This window comes from Phyllobates terribilis, unplaced genomic scaffold, assembly GCF_046119375.1.
Source record: "Phyllobates terribilis strain yellow unplaced genomic scaffold, ASM4611937v1 Scaffold_2__4_contigs__length_985480577, whole genome shotgun sequence".
In the NCBI taxonomy this organism is placed as follows: Eukaryota; Metazoa; Chordata; class Amphibia; order Anura; family Dendrobatidae; genus Phyllobates; species Phyllobates terribilis.
Window position 1 is genome coordinate 699,498,082 of NW_027362762.1, and position 26,638 is coordinate 699,524,719.

General features: G+C 42.2%; 1 protein-coding gene and 1 long non-coding RNA gene across 2 annotated transcripts in view; one reads left to right on the forward strand and one right to left on the reverse strand.

Annotated features, from left to right (window-relative positions):
* The window catches only part of LOC141225797 (potassium voltage-gated channel subfamily A member 3-like), a 75,671-nt gene extending 67,017 nt beyond the window's left edge, over positions 1-8,654 (reverse strand). Inside the window, exon 1 of the mRNA XM_073667103.1 lies at positions 5,734-8,654. Within this exon, the coding sequence (XP_073523204.1) occupies positions 6,848-8,428 (1,581 nt within the window). The 5' untranslated portion in view covers positions 8,429-8,654 and the 3' untranslated portion in view covers positions 5,734-6,847. The remainder of the gene's footprint in view (positions 1-5,733) is intronic.
* The window catches only part of LOC141225813 (uncharacterized), a 43,755-nt gene continuing 25,612 nt past the window's right edge, over positions 8,496-26,638 (forward strand). Inside the window, exons 1-3 of the long non-coding RNA XR_012293055.1 lie at positions 8,496-8,972; positions 15,372-15,647; positions 18,145-18,254. This is a non-coding gene — a long non-coding RNA (uncharacterized lncRNA). The remainder of the gene's footprint in view (positions 8,973-15,371; positions 15,648-18,144; positions 18,255-26,638) is intronic.

A 26,638-nucleotide genomic window follows, 5' to 3' on the forward strand; every position in this document is an offset into this window, starting at 1 on the left:
GCTATAAACAGAAAAATAATCGATATGCCAGAATTGCCATGTTTCACTTACTTCAGCTATGCAATAAAAAGCGACAAAAACATATATACTCCAAATTGGTATCAATAAAATGTAAGCGCACCAGGAAAAAACACATCCCCATCTTTGAAAAATAAAAACGTTATGGGTTTCAGAAAATGGTGGCACAAATCAATTATTAGCTATATTTTTTTTTTTTCAATAAACTTCAGAATTTTTTTTCAGCAGTACTCAGGGACACTGTCCACACATCAGTATAACATTGCAGTCACCAAAAAATGACTCCGCACTGACATTAAACTTTATCCCCACCCCTTCCTTTTGCAAACACCCAGAAGGGGAGCAGTGATGTCGGGCACATGCGAGCAGATCCCGGCCACATTTATAGCAGCTGTAATGAGAGCTAGCAATACAATTGGTTTTCATAACCAATGTCAGCAACTGCTCCCTTTTTAAAAGTTGAAAATATCAAAACTATTAAAATCATTTTTCATGTTTTAGACCATTAAAAAATGTAAAATATTTGAAAAACAATTAAAATATGAATATTTATTTAAAATATTCATATTTTCTTACTGAGCTAGTAATGGGGGTGTCTGACAGACTGTCCATTACCAACACCAGAGGTTGATGTCAGCTTTGATTTTTGACAAATCACAGTTGTGATCAAACCCAAATCCCATTACCCTGATTGCCACAGCACCAGGGCAATCGAGTAGAGCGGAGACAGGCACCAGAATTGGCGCATCTAATGTGATGTACCAGTTCTGGGCCAGCTGTGGGCTGATATTTTTAGGCTGGGAAGGGGGTAATAACCATGTAACTTACCAGCCTGATAATATCAGCCCGCAGGTGTCTGTTTTCCCTTAGCTGGTTATTAAAAATAGGGGGACCCCATGTCATTTACTTTATTTATTGCTAAAAACAACAGGGACATACGATGACAGATGGTGTTTTTTTTTTTTCTTCGCTTTTTTATATTTTTACATACAAGTCATTATACGAGAAAGAAGATTTTGTAACCTTTTTTCCTATACATTCCATTTTATCTTCAGTTTTGTATGTTTTAATATCAGTCCATAAAAGTGGCATAATACTCTGACAACATTGTTCTCAGCAGTGACCTGGGAGTCAGAGATGCGTCCAGAGCAATTTTCTGTCCCCCTCAGACCTCCTGGTAGGGTCTGCCGGAAAAATGCTCGAGTTTCCCACTGACTTCCATTATGCTCTTTACTTTAAACGAGAACCCGAGCACTACGATTTGCTCAATTCGAGTAACAGGCACCTGAGCCTTTTAGTGCTCGCCCATCACTAAGTATAATTGATGTCAGTACGATTGCAACCGTACCACATTTACATATATTTTTAAACACAATTCTGGGGTTTTGATTTGCTTTTTCTTTAATTTCTTTATTTTTGAATTGGGAAAAAGGGGAATGATTCAAAGTTTTATAAATTATTATTTTCATAATCATTTTCACTTTATGATTATGGACTATATACTGCAACACTTTAGTATAGCAGTTTATAGCAGCAATGACAATCTGCTTTGAAGACTGGTCGTACGCTGGGCTTAATGGTAGTAGAGAGAAGCCGATGATAGAGAAGTTTAGTAGGGCACCGGCTACCACGGTAGCCTATCAGCACCCCACAATCTCATTATCACTGTCCAGAAATAAATACCTCCCAGCAATAACTGCCCCGAGTAAACTAACCTTTAGGATGGTCATAGAAATCAGATAAATTTGGGCTACAACAAACACCTCTTCGGGTAATTTATCAATGACTGTAATCCAGTTTCCTAGCGGAAAAAAAAGTTATTTTCTGACGCTCTTAACAATTTTTTGATCAGTGAGTCTTATTAATTGCAAGTCTGGTGGCCTACGTCAGAGATCTAGACATGCTCTAATTTCATAAGTAGTCAGTGAGCGTTCATCCTATGAAGCGCAGCACATACATAATAAGGGTATAGACTGAAATTGAATCATCTCATTGTGTTATAATGAACAGCAGCAGAGTTGCACCTGTGTCCTCCAAGATCAGGGCCAGTCGTACAAGACCACAGGACCACTCTCTCTCCTACTCCAGTCGTACAAGACCACAGGACCACTCTCTCTCCTACTCCAGTCGTACAAGACCACAGGACCACTCTCTCTCATACTGATACATAACCGCTTAACTAAACCGTGTAGCAAGTTGCTATTATTCCTATTTTCATCTTTTAGAAAATAGTTATAGAAGAAACTTAGTAGGTGATCTGAAGACAATCACAAGGTTTTCATCTATAAATGTCACATTGGGTAATGGCTATGTAACAATACAGCTGGAAGCCTCCAGGGAATTCACATATCCTACGCCTGCTTCTCTTCAGCAGACACTAGTCTTTTTTTTTCACATCCTATGGCTTTAATCAGAATACAAATTACCCCTAACCTTGGTTAACAGCAAAAATAGGATTATTTCACTGCTGTTCTGCTCGACTGTAGCATCATTCCTGAAGCCATTTCAACAATAGAAGTATTTGTAAGAATTACCGTCATTATGTCTTTAAATAAATACCTTATTTTTTCAATGAAGCTAACTTTAAACTAATCATAAATACACTCTATACATTGTTAATGTGGTAAATGACTATTCTAGCTGCAAACGTCTTGTTTTTATTGCAATATCTACATAGGTGTATAGAGGCCCATTTCCAACAACCATCACTCCAGTGTTTTAATGGTACATTGTGTTTGCTAACTGTGTAAGAAGGCTAATGGATGTTTAGAAAACCATAGAAAACCCTTGCACAAGTGTGTTAGCCCAGCTGAAAATGGTATGGCTGATTTGAGAAGCTATAAAATTGACCTTCCTTTGAGCTAGTTGAGAATCTGGAGCATTACATTTGTTTGGTCTATGAAACTCTCAAAATGGCCAGAAAAAAAGAACTTTCATGTGAAACTCGACAGTCTATTCTTGTTCTTAGAAATTAAGGCTATTCCATGTGAGAGATTGCCAAGAAACTGAAGATTTCCTACAACGGTGTGTACTACTCCCTTCAGAGGAGAGCACAAACAGGCTCTAACCAGAGTAGAAAGAGAAGTGGGAGGCCCCACTGCACAACTGAGCAACAAGACAAGTACATTAGAGTCTCTAGTTTGAGAAATCGATGCCTCACAGCTCCTCAACTGGCAGCTTCATTAAATAGTACACGCAAAACACCAGTGTCAACGTCTACAGTGAAGAGGTGACTCTGGGATGCTGACCTTCAGGGCAAAGTGGCAAAGAAAAAGCCATATCTGAGACTGGCTAATAAAAGGAAAAGATTATTATGGGTAAAAGAACACAGACATTGGACAGAGGAAGATTGGAAAAAAGTACTATGGACAGACGAATCAAAGTTTGAGGTGTTTGGATCACTCAGAAGTACATTTGTGAGACGAAGAACAACTGAAAAGATGCTGGAAGAGTGCCTGACGCCATCTGTCAAGCATGGTGGAGGTAATGTGATGGTCTGGGGTTGCTTTGGTGCTGGTAAAGTGGGAGATTTGTACAAGGTAAATGGAATTTTGAAAAAGGAAGGCTATCACTCCATTTTGCAACACCATGCCATACCTTGTAGACAGAGCTTGATTGGAGCCAATTTCATCCTACAACAGGACAATGACCCAAGCACACCTCCAAATTATGCATGAACTATTGAGGGAAGAAGCAGGCAGCTGGTATTCTATCTGTAATGGAGTGGCCAGCGCTGTCACCAGATCTCAACCCCATTGAGCTGTTGTAGGAGCAGCTTGACTGTATGGTACGCAAAAAGTGCCCATCAAGCCAATCCAACTTGTGGAGGGGCTTCAGGAAGCATGGGGGGGAAATTTCTCAAGATTACCTCAGCAAATTAACAGCTAGAATCCAAAGGTCGGCAATGCTGTAATTGCTGCAAAGGGAGCAATCTTTCACGAAAGCAAAGCTTGAAGGAGAAAATTATTCTTTCTAATAAAAATCACTATTTCTAACCTTGTCAATGTCTGGACTATATTTTCTATTCATTTTGCAGCTCATTTGATTAATAAAAGTATGAGTTTTCATGGAAAACACAAAATTGTCTGGGTGAACCCAAACTTTTGAACGGTAGTGTATATACACAGTTTTGTGAGAAAAGATTCAGTATAAGGCCATGTTCACAGCAGTATTTTGGTCAGTATTTTACCTCAGTATTTGTAAGCCAAAACCAGGAGTGGGTGATAAATACAGCAGGGTGGTGACGTGTTTCTATTATACTTTTCCTCTAAGGGTGCAGTCAGAAGGCCGTATCAGTGTGTTATTATACTCACCGACTGCCGTCATCTACGGTATCCAGCATTGTTCTGTTCCTCTTCTCATTCACATGACGGCAATTCAGACTCTCGAAATTACAGTGCTCTGTGGAAGTGGCATTTACAATGTAAGTCTACAGAGCACCAGAGCGAAACTCCATAGATTTACACTATAAAAGAGACTTCCGGCTCACACTGAACTCTATGTGCGAGAGCAATGTGATCCAGAGAGTGCATTGCTGTCACATAACTCAGAAGAGAAGCGAAACAGCGCTGGATACCGGAGAGGATTGCAATCAATGAGTATATAAACACACTGACTCTACACTAACAATTACATAGGTTTAGGGGGAAAAAGGTTAATTGGAGTGCTCCTTTAAGAACAATCATCCACAATAATCTTTCAGTGTAAACCACTGCCAGACACCTCATTCCTCCATGCAGACCTCTGGTGTTAGCTTACTGCCTGGAGAAAAGAATAGGAAGTTAAAGTTCAACATTCCCAATCCAAAGCCCCCATACAAATTACATGGTTTACGGTCAGTAATAACACTGTATGTTGTGATACACTTTTAATGTCAGTGTAACCCAACAAGTCATGTCAACAGTCTCTCACATTAACCGCATACATCACTTACCCATCTGTCAAATTATTTCCATATACCAAGCCTTTTTGCACACTTAAAGGGCTTATCCGATCAAAACAAAATATCACCTATGGTGATGACATGCTGATCGGTGGGTGTCCCAACACTGGATCTCACGCCAAATGACATCCCATCTACTGATTAACAAGGTAATAGGTAATAAGTAAACCTGGCAAGTCACATGGGCAAAAGCACTGAAATATATACCCTATAAGTATGAGAACAAATTTATAAGCCACATACACGAGTAAGACGTCTGAAAATAAATGTATTATGAGCCTACTGGAAACAAGTCTAAAGGTATGTGCACACAGTCAGGAAACTGTGAATTGGACGCAGTGCACTTGCGATGCGTGCAAACCGCAGCATTCTACAGTACAAGCAAAGTGGATGTTGAAATCCCATGCCCACTATGTGTCTCCGTGCACCTGCGGATCATCCGTGGACACGCGGCGCATCTTTCCAGACCGCAGCATGTCAATTTCTCTTGCTGCGTTCAAAGCTCTGACAGTACGGATCCTGTGCACATACACTTATGGTAAGGAATCAGATCCAGATACATATTTATCTAGCTCAGAACCTATATGAATACATACATATCTACCTTATCCTACTATATATCTATCCATATCTGTCATCACTATTGTTTGACATTTCTACCAGTCTGGAATACCTAGTGTAGGTCTGGGGATAAAAGTTATATATAACTATCTACATATGCAAGCAGATGTGTGCGTCCACCCGTGTTAGCGGCTGCATATTCATGAACTCACCGTTCTCAGGTTCTATTACTCCCCTTGGTGAAGGGGTCTGCGACCAGGTTGCATTTCTAGAGCTGGTTACTTCCAGCCCCTCTTCTTCTCTTTGTAAGGCTTGTTCATTGCTGTACAGTCATGTAAGTGCGGATTTATTTCCATTCCTAAAGTGCTTTTCTTCTAATGCTACAATTTATTTTTGACTGAACATCTATATGTTGGGGGAGGAGGGCTTCATTTCCCATGCCCAAACCCATGATATGATGGAGGACCAGCAATGTGTTCTTTGCTTACACCCTCATCTCCGTCTTGGAAGTATGAGGGTGACCTTCACAGTGTGGGGTTGGATTGGCTCTCCAGATTCCAGATCTCAGGTGAGCGTCAGCTTTTCATACCTACTTTGCAAATCTCACTGGGATTAACTTTCTCTAAGCGTTTTCCCAACAGCAGCGTCTGTGTTAAGTTGGAACCATCTGGATGGTTGCTATGGAAACAGGGATGCCATGACAACTGGGTTTCTCGGGAAACCTATGTTGCTATGGAAACTGCATCACACGGGTCAGAATTAGTAACTTCCGATGAAAAGCAAGTCCAGCAGTTTAATCTTCTCCTGGCATGTAGACTGTCACAGCATAACAACAGCCACAGCGCAGGGGGCAGCTCCAGTCATAGGTCTTGGCACTCATAGGGAAAGGGAACACTTGTTGCAGTTTTGGCTGCTGCTTACGTCTATGTTATCTATCAGAAGCTCTCTTCTAGTGGTCACTGCCTGCCAATGAACTAGTATTAGACAAGGAAGGATTTTGTCCTTTCACCAAGTGCGATGATAGCAAATCCCAAAAGAAATGTTCCAAACTGAGGTATAATAATCCAAAACAAGCATGAAATGCTCTGCAGTCACCAGTCCCATATCTGAGGTTACTAAAAGCAGCACTTCGGAAGGGGGAACAGGTAGCTAGCCTCTCTCCCCAAAATAATAAGGATAAAGAAATGTGCAGCCTCCGCGGGTCAGCCCCTCTGTGATATCCTAGAGCTTCTTCCCAGAAAATGAACACTAAAAAGTGGGACAGGCTGATATCGATGGTAGTGACATTTCTAGAGTTGGACACATCCACGACCCCTACACGTCTTATTACACATCAGTAAAGATCTTCTTGATATTGACACAGTTTGGGTTACTGGTGGTGCAGTTGGCAGTCTTAAAGCTGGGCTGGGTGAAGGGTCCAGGGCTCACCCCTTCTTCTATGACCATGTACTCGGATTTGCTCAGGGTAGAATTACTACGAGTTTTTTTAAGGTCCTCATTAGAGGACAAGTGCTGGCAGCTGCCAACATGGAGGTACTGGGCTTGTTCTTCCCCTTCAGTCTCCCTGTGATAGAAGTAGTTGAAGTTGGACACTATGACAGGCACTGGTAGGGCTATGGTGAGCACACCAGCAATAGCACACAAAGAGCCCACTATTTTCCCCCCTATGGTGACTGGGTGCATATCCCCATACCCTACAGTAGTCATTGTGACCACTGCCCACCAGAAGGCATCTGGGATGCTGTTGAACCCTGAGGATGGGTCATCAGCCTCAGCAAAGTACACAGCACTGGAGAACAAGATGACTCCGATGAAGAGGAAGAAAATGAGCAGTCCCAGCTCCCTCATACTGGCCTTGAGGGTCTGACCCAAAATCTGGAGCCCCTTGGAATGTCTGGAAAGCTTGAAGATACGAAAGACTCTGACCAAGCGTATCACCCTCAGGATGGCCAAGGACATGGCCTGCTGCCCATTGCCCTGCCGCTCAGCAAGCTCAGTGCCCAGGGTGATGAAGTAAGGGATGATGGCCACAATGTCTATGATGTTCATGATGTTCTTGGAGAAGGTGGCTTTGCTCGGGCAGGCGAAGAACCTGACCAAGAGCTCAAACGAGAACCAGATGATGCATAAAGTCTCCACCACAAAGAAGGGGTCGGTGAAGGAGCTGGAGTGGTAGGGGCCAGTGCCATTCCCAGGCGGCAGCACCGGGCCATTGTACTCCTTGTCGTCCCGGAACTCGGGCAAAGTCTCCAGGCAGAAGATGACGATGGAGATGAGGATGACCAGCACAGACACGATGGCGATGCCCCGGGCAGGACCCGAGCTCTCCGGGTACTCGAACAGTAACCACACCTGTCTCTGGAAGTCATTGGCGGGCAGTGGGCGCTCCTCTTCCCTGATGAAGCCCTCGTCCTCTCGGAACTTCTCCATGGCCTCCTCGCCCAGCTCGTAGAAGCGGATCTCCTCCGAGAAGATGTCGATGGGCACGTTCACGGGTCTGCGGATCCGGCCCCCGGACTGGTAGTAGTACAGGATGGCATCGAAGCTCGGACGGTTCCTGTCAAAGAAGTACTCGTTCCTCAGAGGGTCGAAGTAGCGCATCCGCTTCTTGGGGTCGCCCAGCAGCGTGTCCGGGAACTGGGCTAAAGTTTTCAGCTGCGTCTCGAAGCGCAGCCCGGAGATGTTGATGACCACCCGCTCGCAGCACTCGTGCTCGTCCTGCTCGTAGGTCTCGGAGGAGCGGAGCCCCGGCAGCGCCGCCGCCTCCTCGAGGATGTTGTCACACGCCACCACCGTCATGATCTCCTGCTCCCCGTCCGTGTAGCCCGGGTTCACGATGTTGCTGTTGGTGCGGTGCCTGGTGGAGGACGGCGGAGGCGAGTGCAGGAGGCTGAGGTGCTCGTCCATAAAGCTGCGAGGAGCGCGGGCAGGGGAAGCGGCGGCCTCCTCCTTCAGCCCGCCTAAAGAGCCGCCGGGTCCCCTCCCCGCTCCCCCTGATGCTTCAGCCTCTGTCACTCCCGACCTGACACGGTCCGTTGTCTCTAACGTCTCCGAGCCCCGGGAGCCGGCTCTGTGGTTATATAGGCTTCCCGCCTTCTGCTCACCTATAGCCACGCCCCACGCTACGCCCCGCCCACAGAGAGCCGCTGCTGGAGCCAGCGACCACCTGATGCCGAGCAGCGCGGCGGCTGCTAATGTGGTACTACAAGCCTCAGCGTGCCCTGCTCCCACTCGTGCTGCGAGCCATGTGTGACTTTATACACAAAGGGATAAACTACAGCCCCACACGGCAGCGCCCGACACACGGCGGAATGTACTGCTAAGGCGCTGTACAGACGAGGCCACTATGCACAGCTCAGCTATGGCGCTATACAGCCGCTACGCACCCAGCTCTGCAGCAGCTCTGTCCAGGAAAGTATATCTATTCTCAAGCTGGAGAAGCTTCGAGCAGGTAGGTGTCTGCCAGCTCTCCCTCCATCTACCTGTCCTGGCACTGCGCCTCCCCAGCTGCTCCACAGCAGACATTGCTCCACAGCACAGCAGACTGGGGGGCTTGTGGAGCAATGGTCCGGGGGGCTTGTATTCATACACAGACATATACACACATACAGATTTCACACACAGCTAGATACACACAGATATAGATCGTTACACACAGCTAAACACATACACATAGATGCACACATATACACACACAGATATATATATACACACACAGATACACATACATACAGGCATACATACATTCATACACACACATAAAGACACATACACATAGATATGCACATAGCTACACACACATAGATACATACATACACATGTATATATATACAGATACATACATATACACACACATAGATACATACACACATGCTACATACACATTCATACATACACATTCATACATACAGTGGGTACGGAAAGTATTCAGACCCCTTTACATTTTTCACTCTTTGTTTCATTGCAGCCATTTGGTAAATTCTAAAAAGTTCATTTTTTTCTCATTAATGTGCACTCTGCACCTCATCTTGACTGAAAAAAACAGAAATGTAGAAATTTTTGCCAATTTATTAAAAAAGAAAAACTGAAATATCACATGGTGATAAGTATTCAGACCCTTTGCTCAGTATTGAGTAGAAGCACCCTTTTGAGCTAGTACAGCCATGAGTCTTCTTGGGAATGATGCAACAAGTTTTTTACACCTGGATTTGCAGATCCTCTCTAGTTCCGTCAGGTTGGATGGTGAACGTTGGTGAACAGCCATTTCCAGGTCTCTCCAGAGATGCTCAATTGGGGTTAGGTCAGGGCTCTGGCTTGGCCAGTCAAGAATGGTCACAGAGTTGTTCTGAAGCCACTCCTTTGTTATTTTAGCTGTGTGCTTAGGGTCATTGTCTTGTTGGAAGGTGAACCTTTGGCCAAGTCTGAGTTCCAGAGCACTCTGGAAGAGGTTTTCGTCCAGGATATCTCTGTACTTGGCCGCATTCATGTTTCCTTCAATTGCAACCAGTTGTCCTGTCCCTGCAGCTAAAAAACACCCCTATAGCATGATGCTGCCACCACCATGTTTCACTGTTGGGATTGTATTGGGCAGGTGATGAGCAGTGCTTGGTTTTCTCCACACATACCGCTTAGAATTATCACCAAAAAGTTCTATCTTCGTCTCATCAGACCAGAGAATCTTATTTCTCATAGTCTGGGAGTCCTTCATGTGTTTTTGAGCAAACTCTATGCAGGCTTTCATATGTCTTGCACTGAGGAGAGGCTTCCGTCGGGCCACTCTGCCACAAAGACCCGACTGGTGGAGGGCTGCAGTGATAGTTGACTCTGTGGAACTTTCTCCTATCTCCCTACTGCATTTCTGGAGCTCAGCCACAGTGATTTGGGGGTTCTTCTTTAGCTCTCTTACCCAGTCTCTTCTCCCACAATTGCTCAGTTTGGCTGGATGGCCAGGTCTAGGAAGACTTCTGGTGGTCCCAAATTTCTTCCATTTAAGGATTATGGAGGCCACTGTGCTCTTAGGAACCTTGAGTAATGCAGAAATTCTTTTGTAACCTTGGCCAGATCTGTGCCTTGCCACAATTCTGTTCTGAGCTCCTTGGGCAGTTCCTTTGAGCTCATGATTCTCATTTGGTCTGACATGCACTGTGAGCTGTGAGGTCTTATATAGACAGGTGTGTGTCTTTCCAAATCAAGTCCTATCAGTTTAATTAAACACCGCTGGACTCCAATGAAGGAGTAGAACCATCTCAAGGAGGATCACAAGGAAATGAACAGCATGTGACTTAAATATGAGTGTCTGAGCAAAGGGTCTGAATACTTATGACCATGTGATATTTCAGTTTTTCTTTTTTAATAAATTTGCAAAAATTTCTACATTTCTGTTTTTTTCAGTCAAGATGAGGTGCAGAGTGTACTTTAATGGGAAAAAAAATGAACTTTTTAGAATTTACCAAATGGCTGCAATGAAACAAAGAGTGAAAAATTTAAAGGAGTCTGAATACTTTCCGTACCCGCTGTAGATACACGCACATACACAGAGACATACATGCATACACATATACATACACACACATGCATACATACATATATACATATACACACATGCATACATATATACATACACACATACATAGCTGTACACATACATAGCTACATACATATATATCCAAAAGAGATGAAGGCATTGAGGTTTGGTTTTGCCTGAAAGGCTTTGCACCCACTGATCTATCTTTTTTCCTTGCTGCTGCTGCGCCTATATATTAACTTTACATACATATATAGATACAAACACATACATACATACACAGATACATATATATATATATATACATACATCCACACATACATATCTACATACACACATACATAGATACATACACACATACATAACTACATACACACACATACATAGCTACACACACATACATAGCTACACACACATAGCTACATACATAGATTCACACATGCACACACATAGTTACACACACATACATAGCTACATACACACATACATAGATACACACATACATAGCTATATACACACATACTGTACATACACATACATAGCTACATACACACATACATAGCTACATACACACACGTACATGCATGCATTCCCATCATCTGGCCCTTGGCGCTGACTCCTGGGGATCTCATTCATCCAGCTGATGAATTGTTCTCTTCCTGGTGCTCACTTTGCTGGAGCTCAACATGTTCTTGTGTCATTTATTTTTTTAAATAAATGTTCTTCATATTCTGAAAAAGCTCCAAGTGCCGAACACGTTAGGATTATTACCATTATGATTTCTGCCCAGTCCTTTACCCTATCTAGTCTTTAGTTCAGCTAGAAATATCATAGTGGATAAGGTGTAGCTATAATATGCTCTTGTGGCCAGCTTATTATCACTTGACGTGAGCCCCCTACAGTGGGTTCTCGTAGGTAAACGCAATCAGAGCCAGTGAAATGCTGCTGCCTGTACAGTATATGTGCGCTGAGATCAGCACCGAGGCCAGCAAACAAACGCTTTCCAGTAAGGACAATGTGCTGCAAGCTTCAAGTGGCTGTATGGCTGCTGCCATCATATGCTCTGCTGAAAGTGGATATTATACCATCACAGCTAGAAAAGGTCTCCAGCTGCACACATTGCACTGTGTTGTAGACATATGTGTCACCACACATCTGCACCATATTGTGTTTGTGTCAAAATCAGCCTAATACAAATACAAGAGCACGATTAAAGGGGTTGTTTCAACTGAATAACTTTTAATTCTGCAGCCGATCAGCAGATCGGAATAACAAGCTATGGACACCCACACGATTCCTCTAGAATAACTTCTCTGGAGGATTTGTAGAGCCCAAGTTCTCCAGAGAGTGAGCCATTCTTTATGCAAGCTCTTTGCTTTGGACAATAAAGGGGGACCTAGGCAGATAATCCCCCACTGTGATGTTCATAAATGCTATAATAGGATATATACAAGGTGTTCTGCTAATAGAAAGCTTCTTAAATATCAGTTCTTTACTGGTTCACTGTACTTTGGTCACTCTTATAAGGAAATGGATGACTAACTAGGAGCTACATTGTGGCTTGCATTAAAAATATTATGGATAGCCTGGGGCATTGTGGTATTATTGGGGGCAATGTTGTCAATACTAAAGAGGTTGTCAGGTCTTAAACTACAAATCTGCTGTCAATTTATGTGTCTGCAGACTTGTGAGTCCTTATAGAGCGCACACTGCACACTGTGAGGATTCACTGGCAGTAAGTGGTCATGTGACCGTAAGTATGCGATTTGCATACTTCCGGCCACATTTCGACTAGACTGTTTCCGGCCATGCTCAATACACTTGCATTGAGCTAGGCTGGAGGTTGGATAAAGTCTAGTTGGAACATGACTGCATGTATGCCGATTGCATACTTGCAGTCACACTCCCTCCTCTCCAGGCAATGGAGAATCCTCACAGCTCACAGTGTGCACAATATGAAGATTCACAAGTGTGCCGTCACATAGAGTGACTGCAGACTTGTAGTTTAAGACCGGACAACCCCTTGAAGGAAATTTTTGTTATATGAGGCAGTCTGAGGCTACTATAGTAGATATGTAATGTAAAAGTGAAGAGCCAAATTTTTCGACTCTGTAAACTCTACAGAGGCCGGTTATCTAAAAAAAAAAAAACTTGAGGGATGATGGTAGAAAAAAAAATCACACACAAAAACATTTTGCAAAACATTTCTGTTGACAATTACGATTTAGAAGTGGTGGCCAGATGTAGTAATTTCGCATATTTTTCTCAGAAACAGCTCCCTTCTTGTCCATGTTCTGTGACTAGTAATGTGGTTCAGTCCCGTTTGCTTGCATGGGGATAAGCTGCGATACCAGACTCTGTCAATAGTCAGGTATTGTGTTTTCCTTAGAAAAAAAGGAAATCCTTTTATTTTGTAATCTCAGACAAATCCTGAAACTTTTGATGGTAAATCAATAGGGAATATAGTGCGTAATAACTTACCTCCAGGAGAAAGGTTCAGTGGAGCAGTAGTTATATTTTCCTATTAATCTGTATTCACACTATTTAATGTAGAATATATATACCTAAGGTCATAGCTGTAATTCCTTTTGAAACCCATTAGCGCCTGTTATTGCTTCTCTTTGCTTATCTACATGGCATTCAGTTCATTCTAAAAACAGAACTGTCCTTATACCCATTTCTATATATAGGGCTTTGTGAAACTTGTGTGCAGAATAACACTTACTAAGTAAGTAGGTATTTTTCACCTCCATTTTTAGCATTTAGCTTGGTGTCTACCCTTACACTTTTTTAACGCAAAGTGATTTTGTATGTTTTATTTTGCATGGAAAATTCCATTTGTGTCGCACTAGTTCTTAAAGGAATCTATTTTAAGAGACATTTGCTAATAGGACCTTTAACACACATATTGTGACTAATATGTCAGTGATCAAAAGAAATTTCCTTGGTAAAGAAAGTAATCTGGAAAGTATATGTTTTAAAATGGAACTAGCTAGTTGTTAAGGCTTTGTTCACATTTGCTTTCAGTACCTCATTTAGGTTTTTTGTCTCCTTTTCCACTATTCTTTATGGAAAGAAGAGCACAGTCTGCAGCATCATTCTTGCAGTCCCCAAATCAGTGGGATCTATCAGGACTTTCCAGTACTCCTTTGGAAAAAGGATGACACAACGATCATAGCTCTAGTAAAAATGGAAGATAGTGTGAGAAAATCTAATGAAAAGCACTAAAATAAATTCTTAAATTAATGTAGCCTTTTAATTTATATTCTTAAATTAATGTACCATATGTTATTTTTTTGGGGGGAGATATATCAAAACTATGATAAGTACTGCAAAAGGCTTGTGGATGGTGAAAGAACAATTATCAGGTATTGATGCAATTGGAACTATTAAATTGGGATTATTTTTTATTTTGCGAGGCTGCGTTCACACAGTTTTCCTTGCTGTTTTTTTTGGAGATGTACTTCTCTTTTCTGTATGTTTGGATAAAAAAACAACTGTCCATCATAGGTAACGTTTAAGGCTACATTCCCACGTTGAGCTTTTGGCGAGTTTTTGATATTGCAGAATTTTCTGCACCTATTAAGTAAAATAGGTTACTTGCATGCTGTAATAAATACACAGCATAAAAAGCTCCCCAAAAACTCATCATAGGAACGTAGCCTAATTGCTTCAGCTGTTTTTTACAGAGAAAGACGAAGCATAATTCTTAAGTAGTGGACAACCCCTTCTTGAACTAAATGCTTGGCCCCGATAAAATAAAAAAGCTTATCCTCACCTCCCATGTTGGCACCGTTCCAGCGGTGTCAGCACTCGCTCTCCTCGGGCGCCCGTGTGGTTGTTTATCGGGGCCAAGCGTGGGGGATGAAAAGGAGTTGTCCAAGTAGTGGACAACTTCTTTAAGGCAATTTTGGGCAGTATGGGGATAAATTCCATGTATCAAGCAAAAGCTTCCAATATATTTTTCCATCTATGTAAATGATAATGCCATTGTAAGGATGACAGTATCATATTTGTCACTGTGTTGCAGCTCTATGGTAGTGTGCACCTCTATGATGTATCACATATTTTTTAGGGCAAATGAGCACAATAACTTGAGTCTGTTCTTTTAAGAGAGACATTTTCAATTGATTTAAATGTTTTATGTAGCTGGAAGTTGTCATTATCATCTCCCCTGGTATCTCTCCATTCCACATAAGCAGAGAAAACACATAAATGAAGGAATATAATGAAAGCAGTGTATGCTCTTCAAGCATCAGTCTCTCTTAGAAGACTGCAACAGGAAAATTGCCATTCAGCAGCTCACATGTTGTCTTCTGTCCATAGGTGGTGTTGGAGGTCACAATATTAAGGGGTGGACCAACCTGCTGTGATAAGATTGAAGGAGGATAACTATTATAAAAACTAAAAACTTCAGGCATCACTTGAACTTTTGGCTTTTTGCAGATGCACAATAAGGCAGGACCGTGTTCCATCCACCACGTAATGTCCTATCTTATGCAGTGTAAAAAAAAAATGTGAAAGACCTCTGCGTGGGTTGATGCGGTGTAGGGACAGACATACTATTAGTCCAACCTGTGTGACGGCACAAGAATCTAGGAGGTAAGGAGACCCACTTCTATCCCCTAAGCAAATGAATGTGACATCTGTATCGGTGCCTACTCTTCTTGTCTCTGTTTCTGTCACTTGGTGAAGCCATGCTCTCGTTACAGGTGATGTGGGGCGACAGTTCTAGTTCTGTGTCCACTGGAACTTGCACCTCCTTCCAGGCTGGGGGATTTAGGGTTAACTTTCAGTGTTTTTCCTTCTGGGTGGGGCTGCAAGCTGTTTAAAGGGGATCTGTCAGCAGGTTTTTGCTACCTCATCTGAGAGCAGCATAATGTAGGAAAAGAGACTCTGATTCTAGAGATGTATCACTTAGTTTACTGGGTGCAGCTGTTCTGACACAATCAGAGTTTTTAGATTTAGTAATGCAGCAGAGCTGAGAAAGCTAACGCCACCCACAGCACAGCTAACCCCGCCTATACCAGGCTTTATATGTACATAGCTATAGACAGTGAGGTGCTTATCACAGAAGGGGCTGGAGTCAGATGATTGCCCACTTGCCAGCTAGTCACAGCAATGTGAATCACAAGGTGATTAAACCTTCAGTCTAAGTAAACAACAGTACACAGCCGATATGTGACACATCCTTGACTTCAGTGTTTTAACCCCTACCTCATTCTGTCCTCAGATTACATAGCAAAAACCTGCTGACAGATTCCCTTTAGGCTCCTGAATTTCTGCTGTCCAATGCCAGTTATAAATTGAATTGCTCCTTTAGTTTTTGTGCTGTGTTATAGTCCCAGTGGACATTCCCAATTTTAACTTCAGCTCATTTTTTGACTATTCTCCTTCTTCACGATTTTACGAACCAACCTCCTGGTTGTCATCCGGCTTCCAGACTATTCTCTTGCCTCTGGTTTGCTCTTCCAGACAGCAGCTCTTCTGTGGAAGCAACCCAGTGGACCCCATGGTAAGACCAGATCCCTGTACTGAGGTTAAAGACTGAAGGCCAGGGTTCCTCTGGAAACTGCCAGATGGATTAGATTGTGCCAAATCTGTCCGAGGTAGCCTTTTGAACCTGCGACCTCTGACAGATGTGACAATGTAATTGTGCATTATTATAGGTTACTAGACTGCAAAGGGCCCATATTTTGTTCTTGCTCAGGGGCTTCTTCGTTTGTGTCTGTTCCTGATATGGTGTATGTGGTCTTTTGGAAATAAATGGAGTGATATGGTTGTTGGTGAACCTCTTTATTTTGCACATTTGAAGGGGAGTTGTGCACGTCCTCTACTAGAAGGAGAGCAGTGGGGAGTCATACTATCTCCTCATCTGTGTGAGATTCGCCTGCATGCAGAATGCCTTATGGTACACTGTTCCGGTGATGAACCTCTGATATGAGAGGGGGGAAATGCGTAGGGACGGATATGGATACATCTAAACCATAAGTACCTCATCTCTATGTCTTTTATGGGATGTAAATTACTATAAATTATTATGGTTTGATTATGGTCCCCTGCCTTTATGTGGTTATGGCCCTGTTTCTCACTACGGTTTGCTATTTCCCATATGTTGATCATGCTACTACTCTGTGATGGTATATAACCTCTTTTTAGCATGAATGTGGTGTAGAGACGATTGAATATCTTTCGTTTGACTGTCTCTGTACCACTTCCATTGTTGAAATACATTGTCCTTAGTATCTTACGTCAATTAGGTTTGTGCAATATAATCTTATAAAATGAGTTATATAGGCTCATGGTCTATATATCATGTGGATTTGGCTTCCTAGGATCACTTTACCATCAAATTATAGGCCATTTTGGTATGATTATGGTCCTTTATCTAGGTGTGGATATTTTTCATGATTGATCAAATCCCAATTTTTTGATCATTTTTGATCATTTTCTTGTCAGTTGACAATATATTTATTTCTTCTTGGCACATTGTTACAATGATGAACCACAAGGCAGCCTATTAAAAGTGTTTTTTTGCATTATCTACATAGATGAAGTATATATAAAATAAAAATTGTCTTCATCATGGTTTGGCCAATTTGGGTTTGTGCAATATCTTCATAGTAAAAGAATTATATAGGACCATAATCTGGATAATATGTGGATTTGGTTTCTGACATTTGCTCACTAAAATACTATGTTGTTTCATGCCAGAGACACCTGTTACATTTGATTCTTTGGTGTTTTGTTTAATTAAAAACATTATAGGTTCTACTAAGGATAGTGAGGGTTGAGCTGATGTTGAGTGGGGGCGCCATGTGACTTTCTAGGGTGCCAACCTCCGCGGCAAGGTAGGGACATTACTAGGCCTTTGTAGGGTGAGGTTCCTAGCCACTTTCAAATATGGTGCACTTTTCTTGATATATACTTAGTTATTACCTGCATATAATGAGTAATACCCTCTAGATTCACTATCCATATCATTGGGTCTAAGTGAATTAATTGTTGTTTCTTTTTACTTGTATTTTCTTGGTGTCTTATTTGGCTCTATTAAGTCACTTATATTATTGTTGTTCACGGTGGTGTTTCTCTATTGCAGGGTGTATCAGGATCAAGGAGTGCAAGCCGACGTTGATCAGGGGCGCCATATTGCTCTTTAGGGTGCCAACCTCCACGGCAAGATAGGGTAACCACTAGACTGTAACTGGGGTCAGTATCCATTTTCCTCATTATATGATCCCTCCTTGCTCCACCATCTACAAGCCCCCCCCCCCCTTTTAAATATTTGATAAAGTTTGTTGGGTATAGTAGGTGGGTCATTTTTAGTGTAGTTTTTCTTGTTGGGACCTTTTAGTTAATTCTCTTTTGCTGTGAATGCCAGTGGGGAGTCCTCTAGTGTAAGTGACTGTTCCAGAAGTAAGGTGCTCCTGTGGTGACTACTTCGAAAAGATGTTGGCCTTCAGTAACTTCTTGGGAAGTCAGAGAAGCTGCTGTGACTACAGTGAAAGTGATGAGGGCAAGAGGATGAGCCAACAAAAAAATCTGGAAAATGCCTTCAATGTCTTTTTTTTCTTGAATCTCCAAATGTGGTTCACTACATTTGACTGAAAGTTTAAAATATGAAACGGTTTAGAAAATCTACTTCTCCAACCTTCTACAGGTCCAGCAGGGTAGACTTGTATCCTCTTACATTTATGGTTACTGGCTGCATTATAAACAAATGTATTTTCTTCAGCGCCTTTACAAGTCAATTAAGGTGTTCAGACTAAATGTAATAATTTACATATGTAAATGCAGGAAGCTACTTGGCATTAGCAATCTTGCAAAAAAATTCTATAAAAAGCAATGACTGGCAAGCACTGAATAAAATTACCGGAGGAGCAGGTGTGAGGAACAGAAGGCAGATTCCCTTCAAATTTGTTTAGTCATATGATAATCATCAACATAATAATGTAAAAATAAACAAAAAATGATGGCTGCTGTTATACGCTTCATAGATTTTTCATTATACAAGGCCACTCTGGCAACATTTCTATTGAAGCTTTCAGATAGCAGCACAACTATTAATTCAAACTAATGTAGAAGATGGAAATTGCAAATACAATCATAGCTCAACACAGTAAAGGCTTGTCATATATAAGCAAATATTCAGAAACATGTTTTGGAAATATGTAATGTAAAATCTAGTATATAGTCGTGGCCTAAACTCTAGAGACTGACACAAATTTTGGTTGTCATAGTTTGCTGCTTCAGTGTTTTTCAATCTTTTAGTCAGATGTTTCTATGATCACTGAAGTACAGTTATAAGCATTTTAGAAGTTTTTATATTTTTCTTGACAAATACATCAAGTTTTTGCAAAGACTCAGTATTTACAGTGTTGACCCTTATTGTTCAGGATGTCTGCGATTCTCACAGGCAGTTGGATATCAGCTTCGGGCCACGAACCCACTATCAATATTTGGTCAGTATTTTTTCTCAGGAGTGGGAGAGAAAAATAGGTGAGGAACAATCAGAGAAGAGGTATAATAGAAACAAGTCACCAATTCTGCATTTATCACCCACTCCTGGTTTTGACTCCTGAGAAAAAATACTGACCGAATATTGACAAAATACTGATAGTGGGGCCGTGGCCTCAGAGCCAAATCCTGACTGATGACAACCTATTGCTACCTAATCACTGCTTGGGGTTTATCATAATTTCTGTATTTTTGTTTGTCCACCTGCCTTTTGAGGATTGACCTCATGTTTTCAATGGGATTGAGATCTGGAGAGTTTCCTGGCCATGAACCCAAAATGTAATTGTTTTGTTCACTGAGCAACTTAGAGCCACTTACTTATCACGTTTGCCTTGTGCTCCATCGTCCTCGAAAAAGCATTGTTCATCACCAAATTGCTCCTTGATCATGGGGAGAAGTTGTTCTTGGAGGATGTTTAGATCACATTCTTTATTCATGGCCATGTTCTTAAGCAAAATTGCAAGTGAGCCCACTCCCATGGATGAAAAGAAACCCCACTCATGAATGGTCTCAGGATGCTTTACTGTTGGTATGACACAGGACTCATGGTGGTGCTCACATTTTCACCTCTGGACAATCATTCTTCTAGATGTCTCAAATAGTCTGAAGGGGGCTTCATCAAAGAAAATAGCTTTACCCAATCCTCTGCAGCCCAACCCCCTGTACTTCCTGCAAAATAATTTTATCTGATGAAGACCCTTTCAGACTGTTTGGGAAAATAGTAATCAACGCTGTATGAGACTTTGCATAAACTTGATGTATTTGTCATTAAAAGTTTAAAAACTTATGACATGCTTATAACTGTACTTAAGTGATCATAGAAGGATCTGATTGAAAGATCTAAAAGCATTGAAGCAGCACACTTTGTCAAAAAATTTGTTAGTCTCAAAACTTTTGGCCACGATTGTGCACTCACTATACTAGTAATGAGTTACTTATATATTACGATGGCTTATTTTGGTTTAATTATACAGTTGTACACTCAGACCAATGTTATTCGATGGGACAGCGCAGGTGACTGTTTTGTTTTTCCCACTGGCCGAATCTGTGTGTGAAAAAAATCGCAGCATGCACGAGTGTCTTCCATGTGTCAGATAAGACTTGCCCATTAAAAAAATCGGATGCCATATGGAGTCACAGTACAGCACATGGATGACAAAGTGAGAAAAAAATATTTTTTCTGCATGAAACTCTGGACGAATTTTAATACTGTCATGTGAACCTACCATAATAGTAACCTGTACCTCCTGCCACAACTGTGGAATCATCTAAAATAGGTTCTATATTTACACATATTTTGTCTGGATATATACAACATTTCCATTGTGTTCATGGCAAAACTGCAATAAGACCCCAACATGCAAACTGTCCCTAATCATATCTCAGCAGAGGTAGAGGCAGCACTCTACCAACTAAGTTGGTCAGACAATCTGGGTAGAAGACCTATAATCCACCATAAAGTATACACAAATTTAAGAAGAAAAGGTCAGCACTCATATTCCAGGTGAGCTTCTTAATGTCTATTTCATTCCATTTCACACATAACGCCACCATGATACATCACTTGTAGTAGAGTAACCTGCAATTTGGAGTGCTGAACTTTCTTATATTTGGACCGTAATCATGTGTAAGATCCTGCTGGTTGTGGACAAAGCATAGCCACAGTTTACAACTAAGCTGTGATTTGGCATTTTAATGAAACGAAGGAAGTAATCGCCATACTGTAACACCACCATATGCAGATGTAGAAGCCGACTGCAGACACGCTCCGTAGTATATGTGTTTTATGATATCTGTATGGTCTTATCTATTGGTTTGGGCAAGTTTGCACATCCTCCTCCAACTTTCCCCATTAGGGGGGAACGCATATGCATTTACAGCTAGACAGTCTCTGTTCACTTGACCCAAAAAAGGCTTCAGATGTTGGGGCTTTAAATAGTAGACTACCGCACTGAAGGTGCCAAATACTTTTAAATATTTTAGTTTTTCTCAAAGAAGTCAGGTATGTTGGTCAATAAATGAGGTAAATGAACGCATTTGAATTAGCCGCAGTCCGATAGCAATATAATTACTTTATACATTTCCCTATGTTTGCAAATAACTGAATATAAATGAATTCCTGACTTCATACGCAAGAAAACTGACCTCATTAATGTTCATGTAATGCAATGAGTGTAAGAACCAGTCACTCGCAGAATTAATATTTGTAGCTAACTTCCAGATGTAGATTTACATTAATATTCAGTCAGATCCATTTTTTTTTCGGTTGTATTCACATGTGCTAGTTTTGTTGTGTATCTTCCCAAAATTGCGTAAAAAAAGCCTTTTCGCAAGTCAATCTCGCTCTTCCCATTAGGCCCCCTTCATATGTCCGTGTTTGCATCCGTTTTTTTCATGGATTGCACACGTACTCAACATAATCTATGGTGCTGTACACATGTCCATGTGTTTGCATGGACCGTGTGTCCGTGCAAACCATATGGTGACATGTCCATTTTTTATCAGCAAGACAAATGACATGGGCCAATACAAGTCTATGGGTTTGTGTAAAAGACGTACAGAAGACAGATGTGCGTCAGTGTGTTGTACGTGTTTAACATTTCTAAATATAAGGAGAAACTTTGGAATTGATTTTTGATCAATTCCAAATCTTTGATGGGGTATTTGTTTCCCCAAACTAGTCGTCTCACTCAGCATATTATCACGCCCCATGATTTGCAAGAGACGGAGCCTCGAGCATTCGCACAACTTTGTTTCCTACACATCATTGCGCCCCTGAAAACGGGTGTACACTTCCTGGCTTCAGAGGCGTGCTGTGCATGTCCAGAAGCAAAAAATAAGCCTTACGTCAGAAGAACAGAGTTTACACAAATCAGCGACTGATCTTTGGCTCCTCTGTGGACGCCAGTCGTCTTCTTCCTTTCTGGACAAGCGCAGTGCACCTCTAAAGCCAAAAAGCGGAAACGCTGCTTCAGAGGCACAATGACGTGTAGGAAAGAAAGTCGGGCGCATGCACGAGACTGCAGCAGAGGGTGATAACATGCTGAGTGGGATGACTAGTCTGCGGAAAAAAAACGCCATATTGACTAGTCAAAAGGTTTGCATATTAAAAACGGACTTTAAAAATACTTTCTTTAAACAACTGTTAATGCATTATCCAGGATAAAGGGCTCATTAGGCAAGGCATAGAGGATATTAATAAATATACAAATGCTGGTGGGTTAGAGGTCATGGGGGACCTGTCAGGTTACCTTTAAATGATGAAAACACAAGTTATACGGAATGTTTTCTCAAAAAATAATATATCAATCTCAATAGCTCTATCTGCTCTAAAACATGATGTCTGCAGATTGGACTGCATTTTCATGGCGACAGGTTCCCTTTAAGCAACTTTCTGTGTTTTAGTATTAAAAATATGCACCCTGGCACCAGATTTGCAATAACGTGTAGCAACAAATAAAACTGTAATAGAACTACAATGAAAATAGAGCCATATATCCTTACATTCTGTGGAACAAATATTTAGTATACACTGAGCCTAAGACAAATGGTCATTCTGAGATCTTGTATAGACTGACCTGAAAAGATATGCCAGGTGTGAGGTCAATAGGATAATTGCATGGTTGTTGATTCTTGCTAAAGATGATAAAGGAGTCATAAACCTTTGTGAGGATACATTTTTTCCCATCTGGGCACACATTTTCATGCATATCCTATTAAATCTCCCAGGAAAGAAGGCTTCATTATGCAGTCAAATATACTGTAAATTGAATTAGTAAATAGTTTATATTTTTTCCTAATGGAGACTAAAATGTGACTATTCAAGATGAGGAGCAATATAAAGTAACACCATAAAAATGTATTTATCACTAAAAGGCCATTAGGATATTAACAGGTTCCCATTTGTGAAAAGGAAGTCCCCATTTGTGAAAAGGAAATTCCCATTTCTATGTGTACATTTTTTTTTGCCATCAGGACCACCCCAGGTGGACAGGTTTCAACTGAGGTGCCAGACTAAGCATACTGCTGACTCGCCCAGGGGGATATGGGGGAAACTCGGTACCCAGGCCTTGACCTTCTGTGGGATGTCACGGCAGTCGGCTCCCGGGCCCGTACCCTGGGGTCACTCTTTAAAAGGGATTTGTTACTTGATGGGATGAATAACAGTTTTGTCTCTTGACACCACCTGTGGTTCCCGGTAATGGGTACCGGCGCTGCTGCAGACCTCTGGGGCAGATGTTAGGGCAGCCGAGTTGGTGCGGCTCTCCACAGGCAGAGCACAGCTCCAGGGCAGTGTAGGTGCAGATGGTGATGCTGGGCGTTGTAGTGCAGGAGCGATAGCGTGGTAGAAATAACTGACAGAAACAGTGGGGTGCAGTCATCCGAGTCTACTCACAGTTATTCAGGTTCCTCAGGTAGCACTATACAGCTAACAGTCTCCCACATCGCGCTGCGTTCACCAGGCAGGGGTTCAGCACTCCCTCAAGTATCTCAAGAGCACTTAACGGGACCCCTCTCTGTATGTTCCTTTCTTAGCCGACTTCCCGCGCTGGGTCTCTCCCTCCTGCCCTGCGCCCCGCCACTCAAAGTCCCGATCAGGTACCTTGAGATCCCTCTGGGCAACTTGAAGTTCCCGGACCTTGCTTAGTGCCCTTTTCGGCAGCTTAGGTGCGGATGTGGCAGCTGCACCTTGAAAGTGCAGAAGCCTCCGGCTTTCTAGCTGGGACTTAAAGTAACTCGGCTAGTCCAGGGACCGATTCCCTTCTTGCGGCCTGATCCCTCTGACGCCTGGCAGATTCGGGCATACGGGTGCCGTCCTGCACTCACCGTACCCCCTGGGATCCCTTCTGTTACTGGAGCCTTCCTCCCTTGCTCTCACTCCTCTCTCAGTTTTGGGCATAACAGGCCGAGCCTGCCTCCCGAGCAGAGCTCCTGCAGAGCCCCTGCTCCTTTCACTTCTCCTCCTCTGACTGACTACACTCTCTAAGATGGCTTCTCTTTTTATATATATTCTTTAAGTGCTCCCCTGTTCTGCGTCCTCCACCCACACTCACTACTGGTTCCCCCTCACTTTTGGTTTCCCCCACTCCAGCCAGGGACGGGGCAGCAGAAGAAGTGCATATTGCCCTTCCAGCCGGCCTGGAGTAGTGTAGTGTTGAGTGCAGGTGTTAGGGTCCCGGGCAGTACTCCATCCTTACCTGAGAGAAGGAGATGCCACACCTCTGGGTGAGGTGCAGTACCTCTGTGGCAACTGAACCCTCAGGGGTGCCACACTGCCAAGAGCCATCATCGGCAGCAGGATGTTGCGTGATGAAGCAGATTGTATTGACAACACATAACACTGATTCAGTGTGGTTCCTTCACGGGTGCCACCTTACTGCACGGAAGAAAGGCCTGGCAATCTACTTCCATGCCAAGAAAACTTGATGGAGAGTATAACTAAAGAAATTTGTTACAGTGCTGGAAGATGTGCACCTAGGTCAGAAGAGACTCAACAAGCTACTGGGGAAGAGCCGATGGTTGACTGGAGTATGATCTATGCACATGACGTGCCAGGATCAAAGCCGCAAGCTCTTCTTGGTGCTGATGTCACTTGGTTCAAAGAGAAGATCAAAAGCTGCAGTGATATAATGACGTTCAGAACTTGGAATGAACGAACCAGGAACCAAGGCAAACTTGATATCATCAAAACCGAAATGAACAGGACAGGACTCGACTTACTCGGCATTAGCGAACTAAGATGAACTCAATTGGGGCATTTTCAGTCAAACTAACAATGAGTCTACTATTCTTGCAATGATAGCTGAAGATGAAACATTGTCACTTTTATTCTCAACCTATGATTGGCTGGCACTTTCATGACGTAAAATTCAGTTAATGATAGAGTCATCTCAATACGACTACGAGGAGCACCAATCCGTGTCACAATTATAAAAGTCTATTCACCAATAACAGCTGCTGAGGAAGAGGACATTGAACTATTCTATGATCAAGTTCAAGAGGAAAATCGACAAGATATCAAAACAATACCTATTTATTATCATGGGAGACTTGAATGCCAAAGTTAGCCATGGCAAACATGGAACCGTTGTTGGAAACTTTGGACTTGGTGAACGAAACAAGGCTGGAGGAAGATTCATTGACTTTTGATTGACAAATCAACAGTCCATCATGAACACCTTCTTCCAAAATCACAGAGGCTCTAGACGTGAGCATCACCGAATGGGGCCTATAAGAATCAGATTAATTACATATGTGTTCACCAAAGAAGGAGATCATCTCTCATTAGTGTGAAATCAAGGCCAGGAGCTGACTGTGGAACTGATGATGAACTTTTGCCATCAAAGATTAGAGTCAAGCTGCATAAATGGACTAGACAACAGGACATTTCCAACTTTGATTTGACCAACATACCTGAAGTTTTTTGGAACAGTTTGCACAACTGATTTACATTACTGGACACAGATGAAAGAAAGCCTGAGGAATTATGGACACATATAAAGACTATTACTACTGAAGAAGCCAGTAAGACAATAAGCAAGAGACAGAAGAGACCCCTGCAGCCATGGTTAACAAAAGAGACTAAGGACCATCAAAGAAAGATGAATGCCAAAAGCAAAAGGTAACAAGCAGGAAGCAGACAACATCAGTAAAAGACTAAAGAGAGCCATTCGAGCAGACAAAAAACTTTATTATCAAAAGATATATACAGAGATATAAAGCGAACATCTGAGTGGCAAAACCAGGAAGGCATACCTAAAGATTATATAGTGTGACAGGGTCACTGGCGATGTATGTGAGGGGAGATGTGTGTGACGGAGGTTGCTATCTTCCATGATGTGAAATCCAGAAACTTTTCTCCAGCATTTAAGGTGCAGAAGAGGTTAATCAGCCATTTTGGGTTGGGTTTTTTGTCAGCAGGTATGAGATGGACTGGACGCCTACTCATCTTATCTTCACCTCAAGGGTGTGGCTGGATAAGTTAAATCTCCAGCATTGAGATTTTTTTCTGTTGTGTGTTTTTAGACCAGGAAGTCTCCTGTGTGGATCTTCAGCTCAGGAGGAACTGAAGCGTG